Genomic DNA, 20,760 nt, shown 5'->3' on the forward strand with positions numbered 1-20,760 from the left:
ATAATATATCAAGGATTGTGAAAATAACAATATACTCTTTCCCACCCATGCAACTATCCCCACTACTAGGATGTCAATATTTTTTTTTCTTTCTCCCCTAGGAAAACATGTCTACTGATCATCTCCAATTTGTGAAAAGTCAGCAATTTTGAACAGGGAATATAGGAGATATGTATTCATCAGAACAATGGAAGTGAAACAGGGAAGCAGGTTACTTGGGTACCACAACATTAAGTACTTTCTGACAAAGACTGCATTAGCAGATGACAGGAGATTGAACACATAACAAACAAAACGCTTTGCAGATTTTTCTGTCCTTGATGCTGCAGTTGATCTGGAAGAGAATGCGCAAAGTCCCTCATGCAGAGATAGCCTTTGATCTCAGTGTACTAACTTGATACACTTGCATATCCATGCGTGCCTTTTGTCTTCCATGTCTTAAAAAGGGTCTACAAATAAAATAATGGATTATCTAAGGCTCCTCTGTTACACAGAAATATATTTTAAATGCCCTTCTTAAATCAAGTTTTGTACATTTTTTTTGTATTTTTTCCTTTTTCATGCTTGACACTTAAGGAGAAAGGAGGATTACGTGCTACAAGCTGTAAGAATATTAAACTGCTCTTTAGGATAAGATCCTCTAGAGTTATCAAAATCCCTGTATTTACTGAATATAAAATAGCAGAGGTCGATGGATTTGGCTTTTAACTGCTGAAATCTTTTGTGGGTAAAGAATAGCTATTAACAGATAACAGCATTCACCTTGATGATTGTGAATTAATTTTCAAATGGCCCCATAGAGGAAGCCGAGCCTCCAGATTCAGTCCTGTGAAAAATATTAGGGGCTCAGAAGAATTACATCCTTTGCTGTCTCTGCACATAACCACAAAACAGAAGTCTGCTTCAGTGACAGAAGCCAGAATGAGCTGATTTTTTACAGGCTGGTTTGCAAACCTCTCAGCAGATTTTCCTGAAGGAGCTGTGGGAGTCATGGCATTCTGTCTCCTCATGGTTAACATTTATGTCTAGATGCCTTTCCCCAAGTCTTTCCAATTAGCTATATACACTTTAGAAGCAGATGATTCTGGGATGCAGATGTGGTTTATTTCAGAACAACATGCTCTTCTCACCTTGCTTTAGTCAACAGAGGTCGTAACTGTAGAAGGATAAAGGAAACTACTCTGATGCTTTTTTTCCTTTGACGATAAACCTTAAGGTGACTGGAATACCATATGTAGCAATTTTCCACATTTGGCATCTAACACAGTGAATTCATGAATGATGCTTCTGGTATAACTTCTCTTGGAATACCGCTGCCTAAATCTGAACCAGTCACCCTGGACCTCCTTTATAAACAATGGGGGGAAAAAAATAGAGGCATTTCTCAGGTGTGATCCATCTCAAACTAGTATAAATGAGATTGGATGAGCAATGCCCTAAAAGTGTCTATTTCTCTCCACTGACTGTATAGGGGAAGCACAGGGTGAAAAATTCACATATAAATGATTGAACTGTAGACCTCAAAGCTGAGACGAACTGCATACCACTGTGGGGAGTTTTTTCCACTAGTAACATTTGGTGTGCAATGCCTGCTCTGGTTCACTAAGGCAGTATGTGAACAGCAGAGCCACTATTCACACAGCACCTATATATTCAGGGACTCATATAACAAGTTAAGAAGTATGTAACAATGAGTTGAAAATGTGCCAGCAATGCGCCCTTGAGGCAAAGGCCAATGGCATCCTGGTTTGCATTAGGCAGAGCATTGCCAGCAGGTCGAGGGAGGGGATCCTTCCCCTCTACTCAGCCCTGGTGAGGCCACACCTGGAGTGCTGGGTCCAGTGCTGGGTCCCCAGTACAAGAGACATGGAGTTACTGAAGCGAGTCCAGCAAAGGGCCACAAAGATGATTAAGGGACTGGAGCATCTCTCACACAAGGAGAGCCTGAGAGAGCTGGGACTGTTCAGCCTGGAGAAGGCTCCAGGGGGATCTCATCAATGTTTATAAATATCTGATGGGAGGGTGTCAAGAAGACAGAGCCAGACTCTTCTCAGCGATGCCCAGGGACAGCACAAGAGGCAATGAGCACACAAAAATACAGGAAATTCCAAATAAACATAACCCCCAACTTTTTACTGTGGGAGTAGTCTAGGACCAGAGCAAGCTGCCCAGACAGGTTGAGGAGTCTTGATCCTTGGAGGTGTTCAAAACCTGACTGGACATGGCCCTGAGCAACCCTGCTCTGGGCAGGGGATTGGACTAGATGATCTCCAGAGGTGCCTTCCCCCCCTCAACCATTCTGATTCTCTTGCTAAGACTGAACTGGTATCTTCTGTGCAGAAGGGGATCTCACCTCTCTTCTGTTTAAACAAAACATTATCACTTCTTCCTGTTCAGACCCCAGAAAATCTGTGAAGCATGCCATCATTCCCAGTAGAGAGGGGAAAAGTATGCAGTCTCTTGGTCACATTACTGGACTTTATTCCTTTGGCTTTTTGAGATATTTCATATTTTAGCAGTGTTCATGTCACATCTCTACTAGGATCTTGTTGCATATGTAGCACAAGTGACAAATTTCATCTCAAATATCACCATACACACACCACTTTGGGAGGCATATCCAGTGGTGGATCACCTGTGGCTGCACAGAAAACCTTACCCAGGGAAAGATGAGGGATCTTCTCTCCACTCCTCTCTCCCCTTTGCATCTGTGAAAGCAAAGCATCAGATGGATTTCCTCTAAAGGGAGGAAAACTTTTGTGTGTACCCCCACTCATTCCTAAACTTACTGTTGCTGCCTACCATTTCCTAACTCAGCACTCACTCTTTTTCTTTTTTTATTAAAGGCAATGTATATCAGCTGAAAAGATAAAGGTGACTTCTTACTGTTTAAGTAAGCCTGTCACTGTGGTGATTTATATTATCTTTATAATTGGAATATATTGCACTAGAGAGTTTTACTTTATAATGAAAAGTTTGTTTGACCTTGAGGCATTCCCTGGGCCTCTCTTATTTAGACCCAACTGGCAACACAAAGCACACTCACATTGTTGGAAAGTCTTTAAATTTAAAAATTTCTGAGCATGTTCAATAGTATCTTTTTTCCTGAGTGCCATTTGTGGTTCACACTCTGCAGTAGAATTCCATTTTTAAAACCAAAGTATATACACTAATTTGAATTATGCTAAGAACCTGGTTTATCATAATAACGGCCTTCAAAAAATGTACTATTCAACAGAAATACTGGCCTACTAAAGACATTTCAAAAACATCAGCTTGCAACTGCTGAAGAATCTTACCAAGAAGGAAGTACTCCATCTGTAAAATTGCTGATTTCTGCACAGAAGAGAGACTTCCTCCCAAATCATATTTTATGTTTAGAGGATGATAAAAAACATCTTTATCACATGCTTCTCCAGAGTCTTTTTCCCTTCCCCCCTTTTCATATCCAGAACAAGATGATACAAAACGAACTGTTTTCAAACTACTCCAACTCTAGAATTCTTTCAAAGACAGCTAATGCCAATGTAAGACTTGTGCCTATGACTGTGCAACAATTTTTAATAACACACACATAAAGATCTTATTCAACACTTTCTAATTAAAAAAGAATTCCTCACAGGATAACAAGTACAACAGTAGTGAAATCCAAAGACTGGGAGCTTCCACTGGACATGCAGGTCCTAATTTTAACCACATTGGTTCAAACAGCCCATAAAAATAGAGGTTACATTTTGTAGAGGCCAATTTTGCTGTCAGGCTGCACTGCAAATTAGTTTCATTTATTGTTGCCTCTCCAAATCCTTCAACATTTCTGTTTTTCAGGACTCTCTCACATTTACTGTATGGTGAATTTTTTCTCTCTCTCTTTTTTTTTTTTTTGTCAAATTTGCATGTTAAGTGCTCACTTTATACATCTGGTTCGCTCTTTTATTTCCTTATTCTTCCTTTGCATTAATGCTTTTTCCTCATGTGTAATTCCGTACAGGCATTTCTCCTTGCCTTTATTAAACACAATCTGTTAAATAGAAAGCACATAAATCCCTAAGACAGCCTAATAAAAAGCTACCTTAATGTTAATATTTTATCAGGCCCTTGATTATGGTACCAACACAGTGCCATGGATTTTGGTGTGACAACTGAAAGTTGTTTCTTAAGCAAAGATCAAACAAATAAATAACCACTACCCCCCCATGAAAAAAAGAAAGCTTTAGTTCTGTAATTGCTATGTTACAGAAAACCTCAAATCCTGTTGGAGTGCAACATAATTTTCAAAGTGTAACGCTGAACCACTAATATGGTTTCTACAGTTCAGGTAGGGGCACACAAACAAGTAACTGAAAGGTATCCTAAGGTGTGAATGTCCAATGTAAGACTTTACCATGGTAATTACTTGTTCACATTATCTTATCCTGTGGTAGTCTGTGGTTATATCTTAGCCTTCTTTCGTTTATTCTCATATGATCTTTGTAAAGTATGAGTGTACCGTCACTCTCCTTTTACAGCTATATATATATATATATATATATATATATATATATATTTTAAAGACGTGGTAACACAAAAGGAAAGCCCAGGTCCTTAGTGATAGTCAAGCACCAGCACCCAAATCCCTGGAAAGGCATGGGTCTAAAACTTCTCCTAGGTCACACTGGAAGCTGATGGAAGCTGGAAACTGAAACCTATTACCCAAAGGGTCTCTGAGCAATAAGGCAGCAAAGAGAGGTGGAGATGAGAGTCCCTGAAAGCCCAGCATTTCTGTCATTTAGAGTTTTTAAAAGCTCTCTGGATCATCATATTCCCCCCCAAAGAGCAGTTAACAGAACTGAAAGAAGGGAAAAAGGAATGCGCTGGTGCTTTAAGTGATAAATCATTGCTATCAACACTGCTCTCTCATATGACACGTATTAGGTACTATACTATAGTTGAAGAGAAAGAGTTTACAAAGGCTGTCATAACTTCAACTGCTTCTTCCTTTTCAATTAGGAGTGCTTTTACTTTTTGAAGCATACCTGCAGGTTGAGAGGCTTGAGCAAACCCAGGGTTCATAGGAATGCGAGCGAGTGCTCTTTGCCATGACTGCAGAGAGACCTGGGACGCGAGAGGCGGTGAGAGCAGCAGCCAGCTGCGCCGCAGGGGGCACGGGCAAAAGGGGCTGCTGACGGGATGGCTTCTAACAGAGCACGGTTGGTCATGGATGCTCTACCGGTCAATGCAGCAGCCATGTTCACTAGTAAGACAGAGACTGTGTTTATGTACGAAAAAACAAAACAAAAACAATCGTAAAGGGTGCCAAATGCCATGATATAGAAGAAAAAGTATCCTTTCTGTTCTTACTAGAAAACACAGGCACCCTACTAATATGTTCATAGACCAAACACTGAAACAAACTGCATATTGTGTCTACATGGGAACTTGCGAGTGAATACTTCTCATGCTTAAAATTTGCCACAGCGATACAATAAAACCAAACCTAACCAAAGCCTCCAGACCCTACTCCAAGTTGCAAAAGGGATAGATGCTGTACTGTAAATGCTCTGCAGGATCACAGCTTTCGTCTTTCGGAAACATTGAAAAAATGTTATTTGCTGTGGTATTTGAAGTTTGGCTTAAACTGGGAACCAGTAGCTAAATCTTTTAGTGCAGAGGAGGAAAAAAAATAGAAAAAGTTTTTGAATTTGCAGCCGAATTCCCAGAAACTAAACTTTCAGATAAAATCCTATTTCTCTCTCTGTCTTTCTCTCTCTCTCTCTGCACCTATCAGAAGTACGGCAGCTGTTGTGCTTCACCAAACGCACGTATTTTGTGCACAGATGTCTGCTAGTTTGCAAAATCAGGGACATTCTTTTTCATCTCTAATGCTGGCCAAGAAACTACTCTCTTGACTTCTTAAATTAAGTAACATTTCAAATCATTGAATTATGTATCAAGTTATGAAATTGTACATGTGATGACCAACTTAAAATCCACTGATTCCTGTACAATGCAGCATTCAAAATACAAAATAATAGTTTTCCACATCAAGATCTTGATTACTATAGTTAAGAATTACTGTTCAAAAGCATAGTAGTTATATTCTCTTAGTAAATATGTTAACTATATTTGTTTTTGTCATTTACCATTAGATATTTTTTAATAAATTTTTTTTAAACTAGAGGCTCAGCTCTAGCAAAAAATCAAAAGTAGACTAACTGGGAGTGAATATACATGTATATGATATAGGAACTGTATAAAAATGATACATAATTTGAAGTTTTCCTTTAGTATACCTTTGTCCTTCCCAAAAACATTTAACACAATTTCTGATAAAAATATTCATCTAAAAAACATGCAGCTTAGAGGACGTATTGTCTTCTGCTGCCTGTTTATGCACCATATATTGTTACACCAGAAATATGAACAAACCATAAATAGCTAGATGTTTTAATTCCAAGTTCATAAAATTCTATTAACGTCAAATATTATTTGTTTTATCGTCTAAATAAACTGACTTAGGCTGTCACTCACTCCTTTTTGTTCATTTGTTTTGTCTTACTGCATGCATCTCTTGCAAAGTGAAAAATGTCTATTTAAAGATAAATGGAAATACTACAGTATCTAACATTTTCATGTCAAAATAATTACATTATTATATTCTGAGTTAAATAATATAAGATAGGAAAACATTTTGATATGCATTTGACAGTTGTAATCCTGGCAGGATCAAATCAACTTCTTCCAAACTAATTTCCACTAGATAAAAATAAACAACTCCCTAACCCAGTCAACCACCCCCTCCCATCCAGCCAAAACCTCCCAGAGGAGCGGGACAAGACAGCAGAGACACACAGCCTGCTGCATTTTTGCTCTAAGGCTTAGCCACCAATTTTGACCTGTCACAGAAGATCAATTTGTTCTTGAAAGTCAACAGAATTATATCAGCCTGAAACATGAAATTTGGTAACCAGACTGTTATAATGAGATGATCCTTGAAATAACTGCAGAAAAGAGTGGTAGTTCTCCTCTCTCTTTTCATCTCATAGAAACACTCTCTGTCAGGGAACAATCGTCTCTTTGCTAGAAGGAGGACTCAAAACCTGGAGGCGCTGCTTGTGAGACCCACAGGCAGCGGCTGCGTTCTCGCACGCTTTTGTGAAATACGTACTCCAAATAGTTTCTTGTATACTCTTTATTGTCAGGGCAATAATACCCATGGCTTCAAGTACTCACAATTTTTTTTTTTTTGCACAAACAGAAGGATCAGCTTGAATTAGTTGATACTGCCACATTTTTCTGATGTAGAGATGACAAAAAACACTCATAAATCAATTTTAAGCTGCATTTAGATCTTCTCTGTCTTACACTGCCTTTTTATTCACATATTTACACCACTTTCATGTTTTCTACAGAATAAATATTTATTATTATGCTGTTCTCTACACAGCCTTCTAGTCCTTAATCAAGATAAGAATTTGCCATCTATTCCACAGAGAAAAAAGGTATAGTTATATTTTCATCAAGTCTTTGATAGAAATGTTTTGTTTTTTAAGGATACTGAAAGATATTTCAAAAGAAGTGCCTCCTGTATGGTTATTATACTTCAGTAAGTATAATAATTAAAATAAATCTATTTGAAGTATTAATTCACATCTTGGAGACCAAATAAGAAACCTGTTTTACAACCTGCGTTCACAGCTGATGAATCCATATGTTTCTTTTATAGGTCAATATAACTCATATTGGTTTGGAGACAAATTCTCCTTTGGATTCATATGTTTAGTAGATGCAAACTGAGGTAACTCCATTTAACATCAAGAAGATGTCAGGCTCACATCACCTGCGAACCAACGCCAAGTTTGGGAGATTAAAATAGCTTTTGGTAAGTATATAGTAAAGTAGCTGCTTATATAATGAGCACAGGAAAATTATACAAAGATACACATGCATACACAATATTGTGTCGTGGAGAGTTCCACAGAAATTGCAGCTCAATATTACAGTAACCTATTTTCTTTATGTCCCAGTTTGACCATTTCCCTTCTGCCACAGAGATTACAATTTTCTGCCTTTTCATTATTAATCATTTACTTTTTTACATCAGCTTTTTCACATGCATTCTCTTTCCTGTTGTTGAAAGTATTTTTCCCTTTGTTGTTTCTCTTTAAGCTAATATCGGGACATAATAAATGCATATTTGCTGCCACGATTAATGTGAGAAAAAGCTTTGTATTTCTGATGTCATTTCAATACAAGTCACAGTGCTACTGAATGAACAGCCAGTAAATTTAACACTTTACAATACTCTTAATTCAATCTATCAAAGGTAATACATGAGACGTACTTAACATACGGGAAACAAATAGTTTCCATCCGCACAGTTTCAATCAAGTGTCAGGACAAAACCACCATAAAAAATCCTGAATATTAGGTTTTTTTTCCTGTAACCTGCAGTAAAACATTTTTGTTTCAAGCTGTACTGTTGGACAAATACATAAATTTAACACATGCATTATTAAGTAATAAATCATCCTACAGGCATTAATGTATATCAATATGGGAAAATAAATAAAAAAAGAAATCTTACACCCCAAGAAAAATCTTGGGCCTAAGAGAAATCAGTTGCATTCCCCAAATCTTTTGCGGAGTCACGATTTTACTCCACATATATATGGTCATAAACAATATTTTTCCTATCATCTTTATAACCGACATCAGACATCAGACTCAGCTAAGCTCAAACATAATACAAAGAATGAAGTTAGAAAGGTGTTAATTCAAAGAGTGAAACTTTATGTAACTCCAGTAACAGAATACTTAAATTCAGAGTAAGAATGACAAAAATGAAGAGGCCCAGATTTATGGGGAATACAGTCAAGGCTTTAAAACTAATTTTAAGGGAAATAATAATTAAAGACAGGAAAGTCCTTCTACAACCTTCTCAAACCATACTGGCCATAAAGGAAGAAAAAAGGAGGGTTGGGCTTCATGTATAACACTGTATGCCATCTTCAGTAGGTCACTGGTCTTTTAAATAATCTCTAGTGAACAAATAAGATTTCGGAAAGTTTTTAGTAGATAATTACACTTCCTGATTTTGTAATTAGTGGAACTACATGTAATTACATAATAATTATGACGGTAATTACGTAATTAAGATGTATAATTATGTAGTAAAAAACATTATGGAAATAAAAGCCATCAACTGTATAAGCACAATACATTTTTAAAAATAAATTCTGTATCATCTGTTTAAAGCTACCATTTTCCTCAAAATATCAAAGTGATTAAAAGCCATCACTGGCAAGTTCTAAAATACATTTCTTATATGAGACTTATCATACAGATAATTGCATCTTTTTTTAAATCTCTTTAAAACCTGGGATTTATATTATCCTTCTGATGTCTAGTCACATGTATACTGAATGGATTACACAGAGTAAAACTGTTTATATTTCCAGTTTCTACAGAAATAATTTTAAAGAATTAGCATTGATATCAGAAATCTGGGATCTAAAACACAGGTCCATCAAACTTAAGGGTCCTCTGCAAGGAGCAACATGCTCTTCTTTCACTTTGCGCTAGAGAAAAGTGCTTGCTGCTGTGAGAAGGAGCAGTCATTAAAACAAGCCTCATCATTTCTGACTTGCATTAACAAACAAAATCTTTATTAAGACAGATGAAATCAGAAGGACAAAGGTCCCTACAGGAAAATATCAGAGTTGCAGATAAAAAAGAAATGATGAAGGAAATAAAGGTTTTAAAGTATATTCCCTGTTTAGAGACTGTCAAAAGAGAATTGATGAAGGAGTCAGACTGCATTAGATAGTCTATGCAATAGTATATTCTATCACAAGCTGCTATATAGCTATTTAAATAGTAAAAAAATGAAGTGCAAATGAGAAGACAATATTTTTGTTCACTTTTTCCCATATACGCAAAAAAAGACTGTCAGCAGCAGGATATTTTTTTGAAGAAATCAAATAACCATTCCAAGTCACGAGGAGTCAGAAGTTAGCTAACCCATCTACCTCATCCCAACCTGCAATATTAGCACTAGTGTGATTTAAAAAAAAAAAGTCTTCCTTAATCAAAACCATTTTATTAGAGAAAGAAGAAGAGGCACAGTAAATGCAGTTCTGGTCATGCCACAGATTTCCCACATCATGGATGTATCACAGCTGTTGTAACTCATTATTTCCATTCACAAGCAGAGAAAATAATTTACAACAATTCCTAACTCAAAGAGAGGTGTCAGTCCATTAAGCTTTGTGCTCAGAGATAGGGTTGTAGAAACCTACAGCATAATGCAGTTTACTTAGATTCTGTAGGTTTAACAAAAAGACCATAAAAATCTGAAGAACACCACACAAAAAGAAACAGAATGGGGGAAAAAAAAAGTTTCACATAAGACATTAAAAATGTTGAAATGATAATAAAAACTGTATGATCGTTTTGGAAAGACAACTTAAGATTTACAGATCAGCTAAATACATTATGCATTACTTGGAAAAGGGTCAGAAAAATTGCACTGAATGTGCATGCAAAATTTTTATTGTTTTTAAGAAGTTAGATTTAAAAATATTCAAGATACAATGACTCAAAATTTGCAGTCATGTCAGTATTTGAAAAAATGTGTGTTTTTCCTCTGTAACCTTTCCAGGACCTTTACACTTCTAGGTAAAAGATTGAAAATTCATGCTCAAATTCTGAATTTATATTTGTAGACATTCTCATTTTTTTGTGAGTTTTATGTTTCCAGTGTTTTCCTCCCCCTCCATTGTAACAGTTGTTCAAGCAGATACATCTGAATAATGCTTAAGACAAACTGCAAAAAAGTTCAGAAATCTTCCTCTACAAAACAGAATACGTTAAGGAAAAATGAACAGGTGCTTTTGAAGATGTACTCAAAGATTAAATTATTGGAAATTAATATTTTACAATTTCTTCTAGAACAACATGATGAAAGACGAGACTTGAGAGCAAAGGTGGAGAAGAGCATTTGTTTCCTTTGATGCAAAGATCACTACGGTGAACTGAAGTCTGAGTGACAGCAACTAGAGACGTAAAGCTCTCAAAAATAGGTTTCTGTAACTGAACTGTACTCTCTCAGAGTTATGCCAAGTTTCAGCTATCACTCTCTTAAAAATAAAGACACACACACGCACATATATATATATAGGTTATTTATATGATTTCTCCTTATCTTCCATTGAAAAACTGTGTGCAATTAACCATACAACCCTTTCAGTATACTATGTAAGTATATTAAATTATGTACACAATATATAACCCCTTCCTTACTTAGTGCAACAAGTACTTTGTGTAGTCTTCTTGCCTATAGATTGATAAATATGTGGCAAATAGTTTGGATGCCAAAAATCTCCATTTCATTACACTGTTTTCATATACAATACAATCCTTCCAGCTCCATGCTATACACACTTTCTTTTCTCTGTCTGAGAGAACGTCCACACTGCATCTCAGAGCAGAAACAGCTCCTTGCTCAAGCACATCCTTTCAGTCCTAGCCCCAACAGCCTGTCTGCCTATGTCCCACCACCACCATCAGCTTACACGTTTCAGCCACACTCACACAAGCAGCTCTGCTAACATCTCCTTTTAAAATGGTCTTCTTTCAAAGAGTTATAAGAATTCTTCTATAAAAAAATTTCACTTCAAACTGATACTTGGCACACCAAGGAATGAACATACTGGGGAAAAAACCCAACATTTAAATTATAGGATGCACACAAATATTCAGAGCTGAATTTCATGTTTTTACATCTAGGTCATACAGCCTAAAAGAGTTTCATTTTTTCCCAATACAATTTTGCAGTTTATTCATCCATAAAGTAAACTAGACGCTTTGAGTGTTTGTACAGAAGGGTGAAGTAAGGCATATACACGGCTGTGACAAAAGTGCAAAATCATCCTCTGAATATGCATTTGGTTTAATGAAACTACAGTCCATAAATACATAATCTAAACAATTATATTCTACTTCCAAGCACTTGCATATACTTTGGAGATACAGGTCTTCCTGACATGCAGGAATATTTCATTATGAACTTTCTCCAAAGTTATCTTCCCCTCATCCTCACTTTCTTCTGCTTATCCACTAAACTGATGTGCCCAGACTGTTTGGGAATCCAATAATTAGGGGCTCAATACTTGAAAATATCCTGTGAGAGAATATACCATAGCATCCTTGTGATTTCTGTTCCTGAAATACCTAAATGCATTGCAAACAACACAAGTAACCTTACCTCTCTTAGAAACGGTACTGCGAGACACTTTCACCTCCATTTTATGGTATGAAACAGAGTTTAATAATCAGATTCCCATTTCACTAAAAAATTTCAAGCACCACGAATAACCTCAGTGATGTCAATGCACTACTTTTGGAATAATGTTGCAGTCATTGTGAGTAAGGAGACTGCAGAATTCTTATCCAGACTCTTGCATTAAGACATTCTGTTTTATGGCAGGAGGGAGAACTGAGCCAGTGATGTCTGAAGCAGAGTAGCTTTACTGACTTTATGTGGGCTCAGTTTCTCTTCATTTTTAACGGATTTTACTTTATTGCAGAAGGAAAATGAAAACAGCACTCTCTTGGAACATTTAACAACAGCAATACTTGAATAGAATAATGATGTAAAGCCTGCTGTACTCTATTTTGATCTCCTGATGACGTAGCTATACAAACACATTGGTTTCCATTTCCGAAGTTAAGGCATACAGAGTGAGCACACTCCTGTATTTAAACACCACCTGTTTAAATCACTGATAGCCCACCTATGTTTTTTTCCATCCAAATGAACAGAAGATGCTGCTGCTTTGTTACTCCTATTGCTTCCTGCTGCTTTGACTGCTCATTGACTAAATCCACAACAAAGCTTTGAAAATCTTTAACGTGTAAGGAGGGGCTGAAAACATTTTGAGTACATTACTAGTCACGATGGAGCATTCTTTCCTTTCCTGATTGTTTACAAAATTAATTGAGAATAAACAGACTGTATGTTATCACTGGCATCTGTGAATTAGGATTTCTGGCATAGCGATATTGAAGATTAAATTGTTTTTTTGACCTGTTACTAACTGTGCAACAGTTCCTAACTTAGAAAGACAGCAAAGGAATTTCAGAGTTTCACTTTGTACAGCAGAAACACAAAGAATCTTGAGTATGTATCGCAATGGGTAACAGGTCTTGGAAGAGAGGACACCTAGCTGATGCCACACCTTGACTTTAGTCTGGCTTTTGAAATTGTCTTCTGATGATAATAAAGGCAAATCCAGGAAATCTGGGTGAAATACAGGCCAATAAGCCTGACATCTGTACTGTGTGAATGAGTTGAAATGATAAAGAACAGTATTAGCAGACACTTGAATAAATACAATTACTGGGGAAGAATTAACACAGCTTGTGTTACAGGCCAAGGCCTGTCTCACAAACTTTACTAGAGTCTTGGAAGGTGTTCAACAAGCATGTGGATAAGGACGATCCAACAGATACTGTGTTTACTTGGGGATCTTCTAAAGACATCCATCAGTTTCCTACCAAAATCATTGTAGAGAGAAGCAGTCACGGCATAAGAGGGACTAGATAAATAACTGGTTAAAGATAGGAAACAGAGTTTAAGTGGTCAGTTCTCGCTCTGGAGAAAGGTCACCACTGGAGCTCCACAGCAACCTGCCCTGTATTCATAAATGACCTGGGAGAGCAGGCAGGTAGGTAGGTAAGACACTGATTTGGTTGTAACTCTGTGGTGCTATCAGGATAGTAGAGGTTTGAGTCAATGTTAAAGAAAGTCAGGAAGATTTTATCAGAATCAGTAACCAGACTATAAAATGGCAAATTAAATTAAGTGTAGATAAACATAAAGCAATACACCTAGGATTATTTTTTCCAAACCTTAATTGCAGAAGAATGAGCTCTGACAAGACCAGAAGCAGATTACAATAGCTAGCTCCGTGAAAACCATTACTCAATGATCAGCAGTGCAAAAAAGCAAAAATATTAGGAATTATTGGGAGAAAACAGAGAACAAAACAGAGAATATCAATTACGCCACAGTATAAATCCAGGGTTCACCTGTATCTTGAATATGGTGCCCTCTTTTGGTCTCCCATCCCAAGACAGATTTAGAAAAATGAGAGAAGGTTCCAAGGAAAGGTGAACAAAGAAATTAAATAATTTATATGTGAAACAATTAAAGAGATTAGTAGTCTTCAATTTAGAAAAGCCATGAAAAAGATGCAGGGGGGATTTGAGAGAAGTCTACATGGTCAGGACCAGCATGGAAAAGTGTGTGTGGATTCACTGTTGGTCTGTGTTCCAGTACAAGAACCAAGAGACAACAAAGGCAGACAGTAGTCACTGGGTTTAAAATAAAAGCATGGGGTCCTTTATGCAACAGGTGGTGGATCTGAGGAAGTTCCTGATACCCACTGAACAGATGCTCATGAGCTCAATGGGAGTTTGGATGAATTTGTGGAAGAGAAAATCCCTGCAGGTTACTAAATACCATATCCAGCTGACAGAGTCATTAAGATGGAAATGTTTGAAGGTTGGGAGGGTCTTTGGGTAAAGCAACAAGTATGCCTGCACTGTTCTTGTATTCTTCCTTTGGCACCTATTTCTGGCCAGAGATAAGGAACAAGGCTAGATGGACTTTGATCTGGTCTCATATAAGAACTTCTGTTCTTGTATTTTCATAGCGTACTAGGAAAACACGGTCAGCTTTGTTTAGAAAAACACATATTGATCATCAATAGCCCAGGGCCAAAATTAAAGGATGTCTTGAACGAAGTTGCACAGGTATCTGTCAGGGAGCTAATCAATATTTTTCTTAAAGACCTGAAGTAAGGAACACAGCGCATTCCCAAATCAAACTGCAATTCAGTTTTGTAGCTGATAAACTGGGAAGAACTGTAAGCATGCTAAAGGACCAGATTAGTTTTTAAAATGGTTTTGAGAAACTGGATATCTATTTGAAACCTTTCTCCCCCACCCTAAACTGTTAATTAACAGAGAAAAGTGCAAAACCACTGTCCCTTTGTATAAATACATCAACCGTACAAATACAGAAAGGGAAAAACTGGTTAGAAACAGCTGTGCAGAATAGTACGTAAGGATTACACTATCTCACAAGTAGAACAAGAGTGAACAGTGTTCTTGCAAATGTTGTAAACACCATACTGGTATGAATAGACAGAAAAATAGCTTGCAAAACATGTTAATTAATCCTTCTGCTGTTTTCCACTCTGGTAGGATCTGACCTGTAATGCTAAGTCTACTCTACATCAAGAAGGATGAAGATGAGGCAGACAAAGTCCAAGGACTGTAGTGAAAATTATCATCATAGAAAATGTCTATAAAACAACAGGCAGACAAGGGCAACACCCTCCCTCCCTCCAAATGCAGGTTTGTAGTTTAAAGAAGATCTAGAAGATAATAGTCTGGTTTTAAATGTAAAACACTCTAAAAGGAAGAAAATAAGTCATCATCCATGGTGGACAAAATAAGCTTCAGAAAGCAAAATTCCACTTAGAGATTAAGACAAGCTCTCTATTGGTAAGTTTTGTGAAGCACCAGAAGACACTGGCTGTGAAATCTGACAAGTTGTAGAAACAGAGGAAGTTTTAGACCTAGCCTATCTTTAAAAAGGAGCCTAGGCAAACAATGGTATTGAACCTCTTGTGAGGAAGTGAAGCAGTTTGGATGACTTTTTGAACTCCCAATTATTTAACAATATTATTTCAGATTCCATTTTGAGAAATAGTAGGGATCTTCAAATTAAATGGCTGAATAAACAAAAGCCTGCTTGTAATTAACATTTTCAATTTTGAAAAGGCAAATATAGAAAATGCAATTGAACTACTAGTGAAACTTCAAGATTTTGAATGGAGAGGAGGCACAGATTCCTTCAAGCTATAGTGGAACATTACATTTATATCTTGAATCTCAAGCCATGGAAAAATCTTTTGGGTTAGAGAAGACAACTCCAACATGAATAATAATTTAAAATTGCTATTAGGAATAAACAGAATCTATAAGAAAAAGAAGAGCAAGCGGTCTGCAAAAAGTCAGGAAAGATGACAAGAAAAAGAAGAATTGCCAAAAGTCTATGTGATTTAGGTTTCAAAAACACCTCTCTCCCCTAAAGAAAGCAAAAAACAAAAACAAAAACAAAACAGTAGCAAATATGTTGTTTAGCCACATAAAAAGTAAAGAAGTAAGAGATTGAAGATATCCAAGCTGAACAAAACTTAAAGTTTTGATCACAGGTTGTAGTGAGAACACCTGCAGAAGATCTGGCAAGGAGTCAGTGCCTGGCAGAGTGCATGGTAGCAGGCCAGAGTGTGAGACTACACACTGACCAGATTCCCATCGGAACGAGGCAGGAATATTCCGTCTTGTCAAAAACGTCTAGCTGCTTCCCGGGCAGTAGCTACTCAAGGTTAGCACAGCTGAGATAAGGAAACAGTTCTAGAAGATTTAAGGGGCCCTTATGAACAACAGGGGAAGTCCTGTCTGTGTGTCCAGTCTGTGCATCCAACCCATACCTCCAGCAGCCTCCCATCAGCGACCTCCTCACAGTTCCCGGGGCTCCCCGTGCAGTCTGTAGTGTAAGTCCTTTATTAAGTCTATCCTGTTTAACCCCTTATGAACCTTGAGAGTCTCTCTCCGCCAGTATCTGACTCTCTCTTGCCCGCCTTGCGGTCACACAGGTCAAGGACGGAACGATTTCTGAATGAATGATGGCAGGGAAACAAAATTTTTTGCTTTCAAGGGAAAACAAACATGAGCTTCATGTTGTTAAGGGGAAGAGTTCACTAAATTTCCACTTTGGAATTATGACAAAATCGGAATATGAAAATTGTTACTCCAATACTACAGAGTTTCACAATAAGTGTATCATACCAGTAACATATATCACTAGAAAACAGAACACACATACCTATGAGAACAAAATAAGTGATCTGAATAGCCATAAGCAATTATTCTGAAGTTCTGCATGTACTTCTGGAGCAACAGAAAAACATCGCCCTCACAAAAGGTATATGGAAAATGGGACAGAACTGTACATAGGTTTACCAGACTCACCTAGTTTGTCCCTTTGAAGAGAATCCATTTTCAAAGAAAAATTTATCTGACCTTAGCACTTGCTATAGCACCATGTCTGAAATCACTGGCTGGTTGAAGAAGGTTATACAATAACTTTAAAATGTCTAAGAAAAAGAGAACAATACATTGTTCTGAAAGGTGAACTATTGAAGAGAATGGAAGGTCATAGCAGAGTTCTAACAATTTCTTGAGAATTACACTTGAAGCTAATTTTATTTAACATTCCCCAGTTGGTAGTGAGGGTCCAAAAAATAAATTCATGCTATTTGCTGACTAAGACAGAAGGTGAGAAATTATGTGAACGCTGAAGACATCATACTGTTTTTCAGAAATAATTTATCTGACAGTAAAGTCTTAAAYTGCAAATGAGATTAAGCAGTCCAAAATAATGAAATTCAGAAAGTTAAAGTAAAACAAAATGCCATAAATCTGAGAGATGAACTCATGACTCAGAAAGAGGAAAAAAAATCCTCAGATCTCAAGATTTCTATCATCATAGGATGACAAGTTAATGATACGATGAAGGTATGAAAATGGCACACACAACTAAGCGTGTATCAGTAGAGGTACATCCAGTAAAGGTATGGATCCCGTGTACAAGACACTGGATAGACACCATCTGGAATACCAGGTATAACTCTACTTCCTCATACTTAGACAAATTCAACCTTGAAAAGATTGCACACAAAGGTGCTAAGACGAGTGATCATGCAACAGAGACCAATTCTTACAAAAGGAAGCTAAAGAAGTTTAAAACTGTTTAGTTTATTTTAAAACAAAAACTTGCTTAATTTAAAACAGAACAAAAAGAGGCCACCACTGTTTCTAACAATATAGTGGAGAATCTCAGGGAGGGAAAAATCAACAAACATTTAGTGGATGGACATAAACTATCTGCAAACAAATGAGAATAGAAAAATTACAGTGAAGTTTTCAGCCATCATAGAATGAGTGTCTGAAACACACTGAACAGTAAAAGGGGAAAAATTACCCACAGGTTTCAAAATAAAGTTCCATAAACTTGCAATCCTTGTAAGAYGTGGTGGTCTGCAGGAGCAGGGGTTGGATGCAATCGCCCATCAAGTCTCTTCTACTCTTTGTCCTTGTATTAGGACAGAGTTCTACACGCAGAGCCATTTGCTTTTAGCTAGCAGTAGTTACAACTATATAACATACCCTCCATACGTCTATGAAGTTTTGTTAGACTCAGATGACTATACAGTGTGCCTTTCTTTGGATGTACAAGACCACTCTGAAGTACAAATATCAAAGCAAGTTCAGTCTCAAAAGAATTAAGAAAGGAAATAAGAGTTTGTGAAAGAAGGAACATCAATACAACAGGTCAAGACCAGATTGTTCGCTTATTTGAGCATCTTTTAGCTAAGAGGTTGCAGCTATTATGGCCTTTATATAAGGCTTAGTAATACAGCATTTAGAAAGACTTTTTTGTTTTAGTCTCTTTCCATCACCTATCCACCTAGCTGGTGATGGAGGGCAGGGGTGGGGAAAGAATTTCAGAGAAGAACAGCTATCAGAATAGTAGCAGCAGTCTACAGCCAGAGCACCTTTTCTCCACAGACACCACCAAAAATGCATACAGGATGCAATGAAAATGCTCTTTGTGAAACAATGCACTACAAAGGTGAGATCCAAATACAGTTTTATTCAGAATTCCCAATCAGCCAACCATTAGTCTGCCATTAGAAATACTCTTCTGTCAGCTTGAAAATCACTTAGCTGCACAAAAGTTGCGAATCCATTATAGCTTAGAGTTGTTTAACTTCACAAATGTTATGGTAATTGGAAGAAGACATGAAAAAAAGTCTTCCTAACATTAGCTTAATTTGTGTATTTAACAGAGCTTTGTAGATAATTAGTGTTACAGCTTTTCTTGTGCCATCATTTTATCCCCTGATAAAAAGGGTCTTTTAGATATTAATAGTTGAACTTAAGTTTTAATTGGCCTTTTTTTAAAAGAAATAATAGATATTTTTAATTAATCTGTTTACTGATGTTGCCATGTCCTTCCAACTCCACGCAAAGACATTTCTTTAACGGTGTAATGTAAGAAAAGCACTTTTTCCAAAGCACAGTTGCATCAAAAGAACAAAGGAGATGTACGACATACTCTTAAATTGGTTATTCCAACACAGCACATTCCTCTTACAGAGAATTACTAAATTCACGCTATCTTCTACTTTCTGGTTTATGTTACAGACTAGTAGTTTAGATCTGAGGAGTAAAAATGTGTAGTTCTAGCTTCTAGAAGGCAAGTTGCTATTAAACTATAGTTAATTAAAAATTTAAACTTACCTTTATCATCTTCAGCAATCACTTTATCCATTGCATACTCCACATCAAAAATGTACCGGTAAAAGCAGAGCTGGGTGTACAGGGCCTTATCAGAATACTGTAATATAAGATGACAGTAATTAAAAACCCCATTCCAAGAAAAGTGTCTCTTGCATCCATTTCTATGTCCAATATCAAAAGGCAATTCTTTCTGTGCTTTTCCAACAGACTATATGCCCTGTTCATGTCAGATTTTTATATTATTATTATTATACTGCAAAATCTCTTTACTACATTTTATACACTTTTTTCTCACAATTTAAACCAAGCATTTATATAAATCATACTAAATTTATCCATTTTTACATATACATATTGTCATACCACAGTGATGCCCTAGGAGCAAAATGAAATTCATGAGAATGACAGGACAAGGGAGTAACTTATTCCTAATGCCTGMGTATACCGTACAATGGCATGATCTCAAAAAAGAAAGAGAGTTAATACATACTTCTGATGAATACAGGTGTTTGGCTGTATTCCCCCCTCCCCATACACACACACAGCTGTGGTTATATAAATTGTGAACATGCCATTCAAATAAGAACAGCTGCATATATACCTTTAAAGATTATGTCACTGTCTTTCTCTACACATCTGTGAAGGCTACTGCATGTAAGTAATCACACATTTGGTTCAAAAATCTGCAGGTGTGTACATGTGGAATATCATATTCAATTAAATGCTCTGCATGTCACTGATGTCAAGCCTCTGTGCTATTTCTCTAGTTCAAAAGTACATGCCTGTATGCATTTATATCACTGTTGTCATTCTGTGTGTCAGAAAATTGCTTGGATAGACATGAGATAGTTCTATCTTGACCACTCTACAACTAAACCATTTCAAGTTAATCTTATTGAACTCTTGTTCAGTAAAACCACATTCAAGGCTCTGCTTGATACTGGGGTTCAAATACTGGCCAGTTGAAGACCTGTGCTCTAAAAACATGTAATTAGGAATGAAATAACCATAACTGCATCAAACACAGAAGCAGCGTCCATTTCAGTATGTTTCAGGTGCATGTAGGCTTGTATGAACTCTTGAAGATTTTCTTGATGAGCTATAAAACCAACAAAGGTTGTGGTTAGATTAACATTAAATTGCTGCTCAGTATACCACAAGGAACGAGACTGCAAATGCAGTGGAATAACAACTGGTAAACTACTTAGGCTTATTGGAATCCTGCTTCAACTCAGCTTTTCACTTTTCTACCCAATCAAGCCAAGTTTTGGTATTAAATTCAACTAATCTTACACTTCTCCTGACATGTTATAAAGTATCTATAACTATTAAGCAACTCAT

At 36.8% G+C, this 20,760-nt stretch overlaps 1 protein-coding gene across 2 annotated transcripts in view; it reads right to left on the minus strand.

Annotated features, from left to right (window-relative positions):
* The window catches only part of POLA1 (DNA polymerase alpha 1, catalytic subunit), a 214,074-nt gene that overhangs the window by 27,873 nt on the left and 165,441 nt on the right, over positions 1-20,760 (minus strand). For both annotated transcript variants that reach the window (XM_026075443.1, XM_026075441.1), the window contains exon 35: positions 19,420-19,516. In XM_026075443.1, coding sequence (XP_025931228.1) covers positions 19,420-19,516 — 97 coding nt within the window. The remainder of the gene's footprint in view (positions 1-19,419; positions 19,517-20,760) is intronic.

Source organism: Apteryx rowi, unplaced genomic scaffold, assembly GCF_003343035.1.
Source record: "Apteryx rowi isolate R43461 unplaced genomic scaffold, aptRow1 scaffold_403, whole genome shotgun sequence".
NCBI lineage: Eukaryota > Metazoa > Chordata > Aves > Apterygiformes > Apterygidae > Apteryx > Apteryx rowi.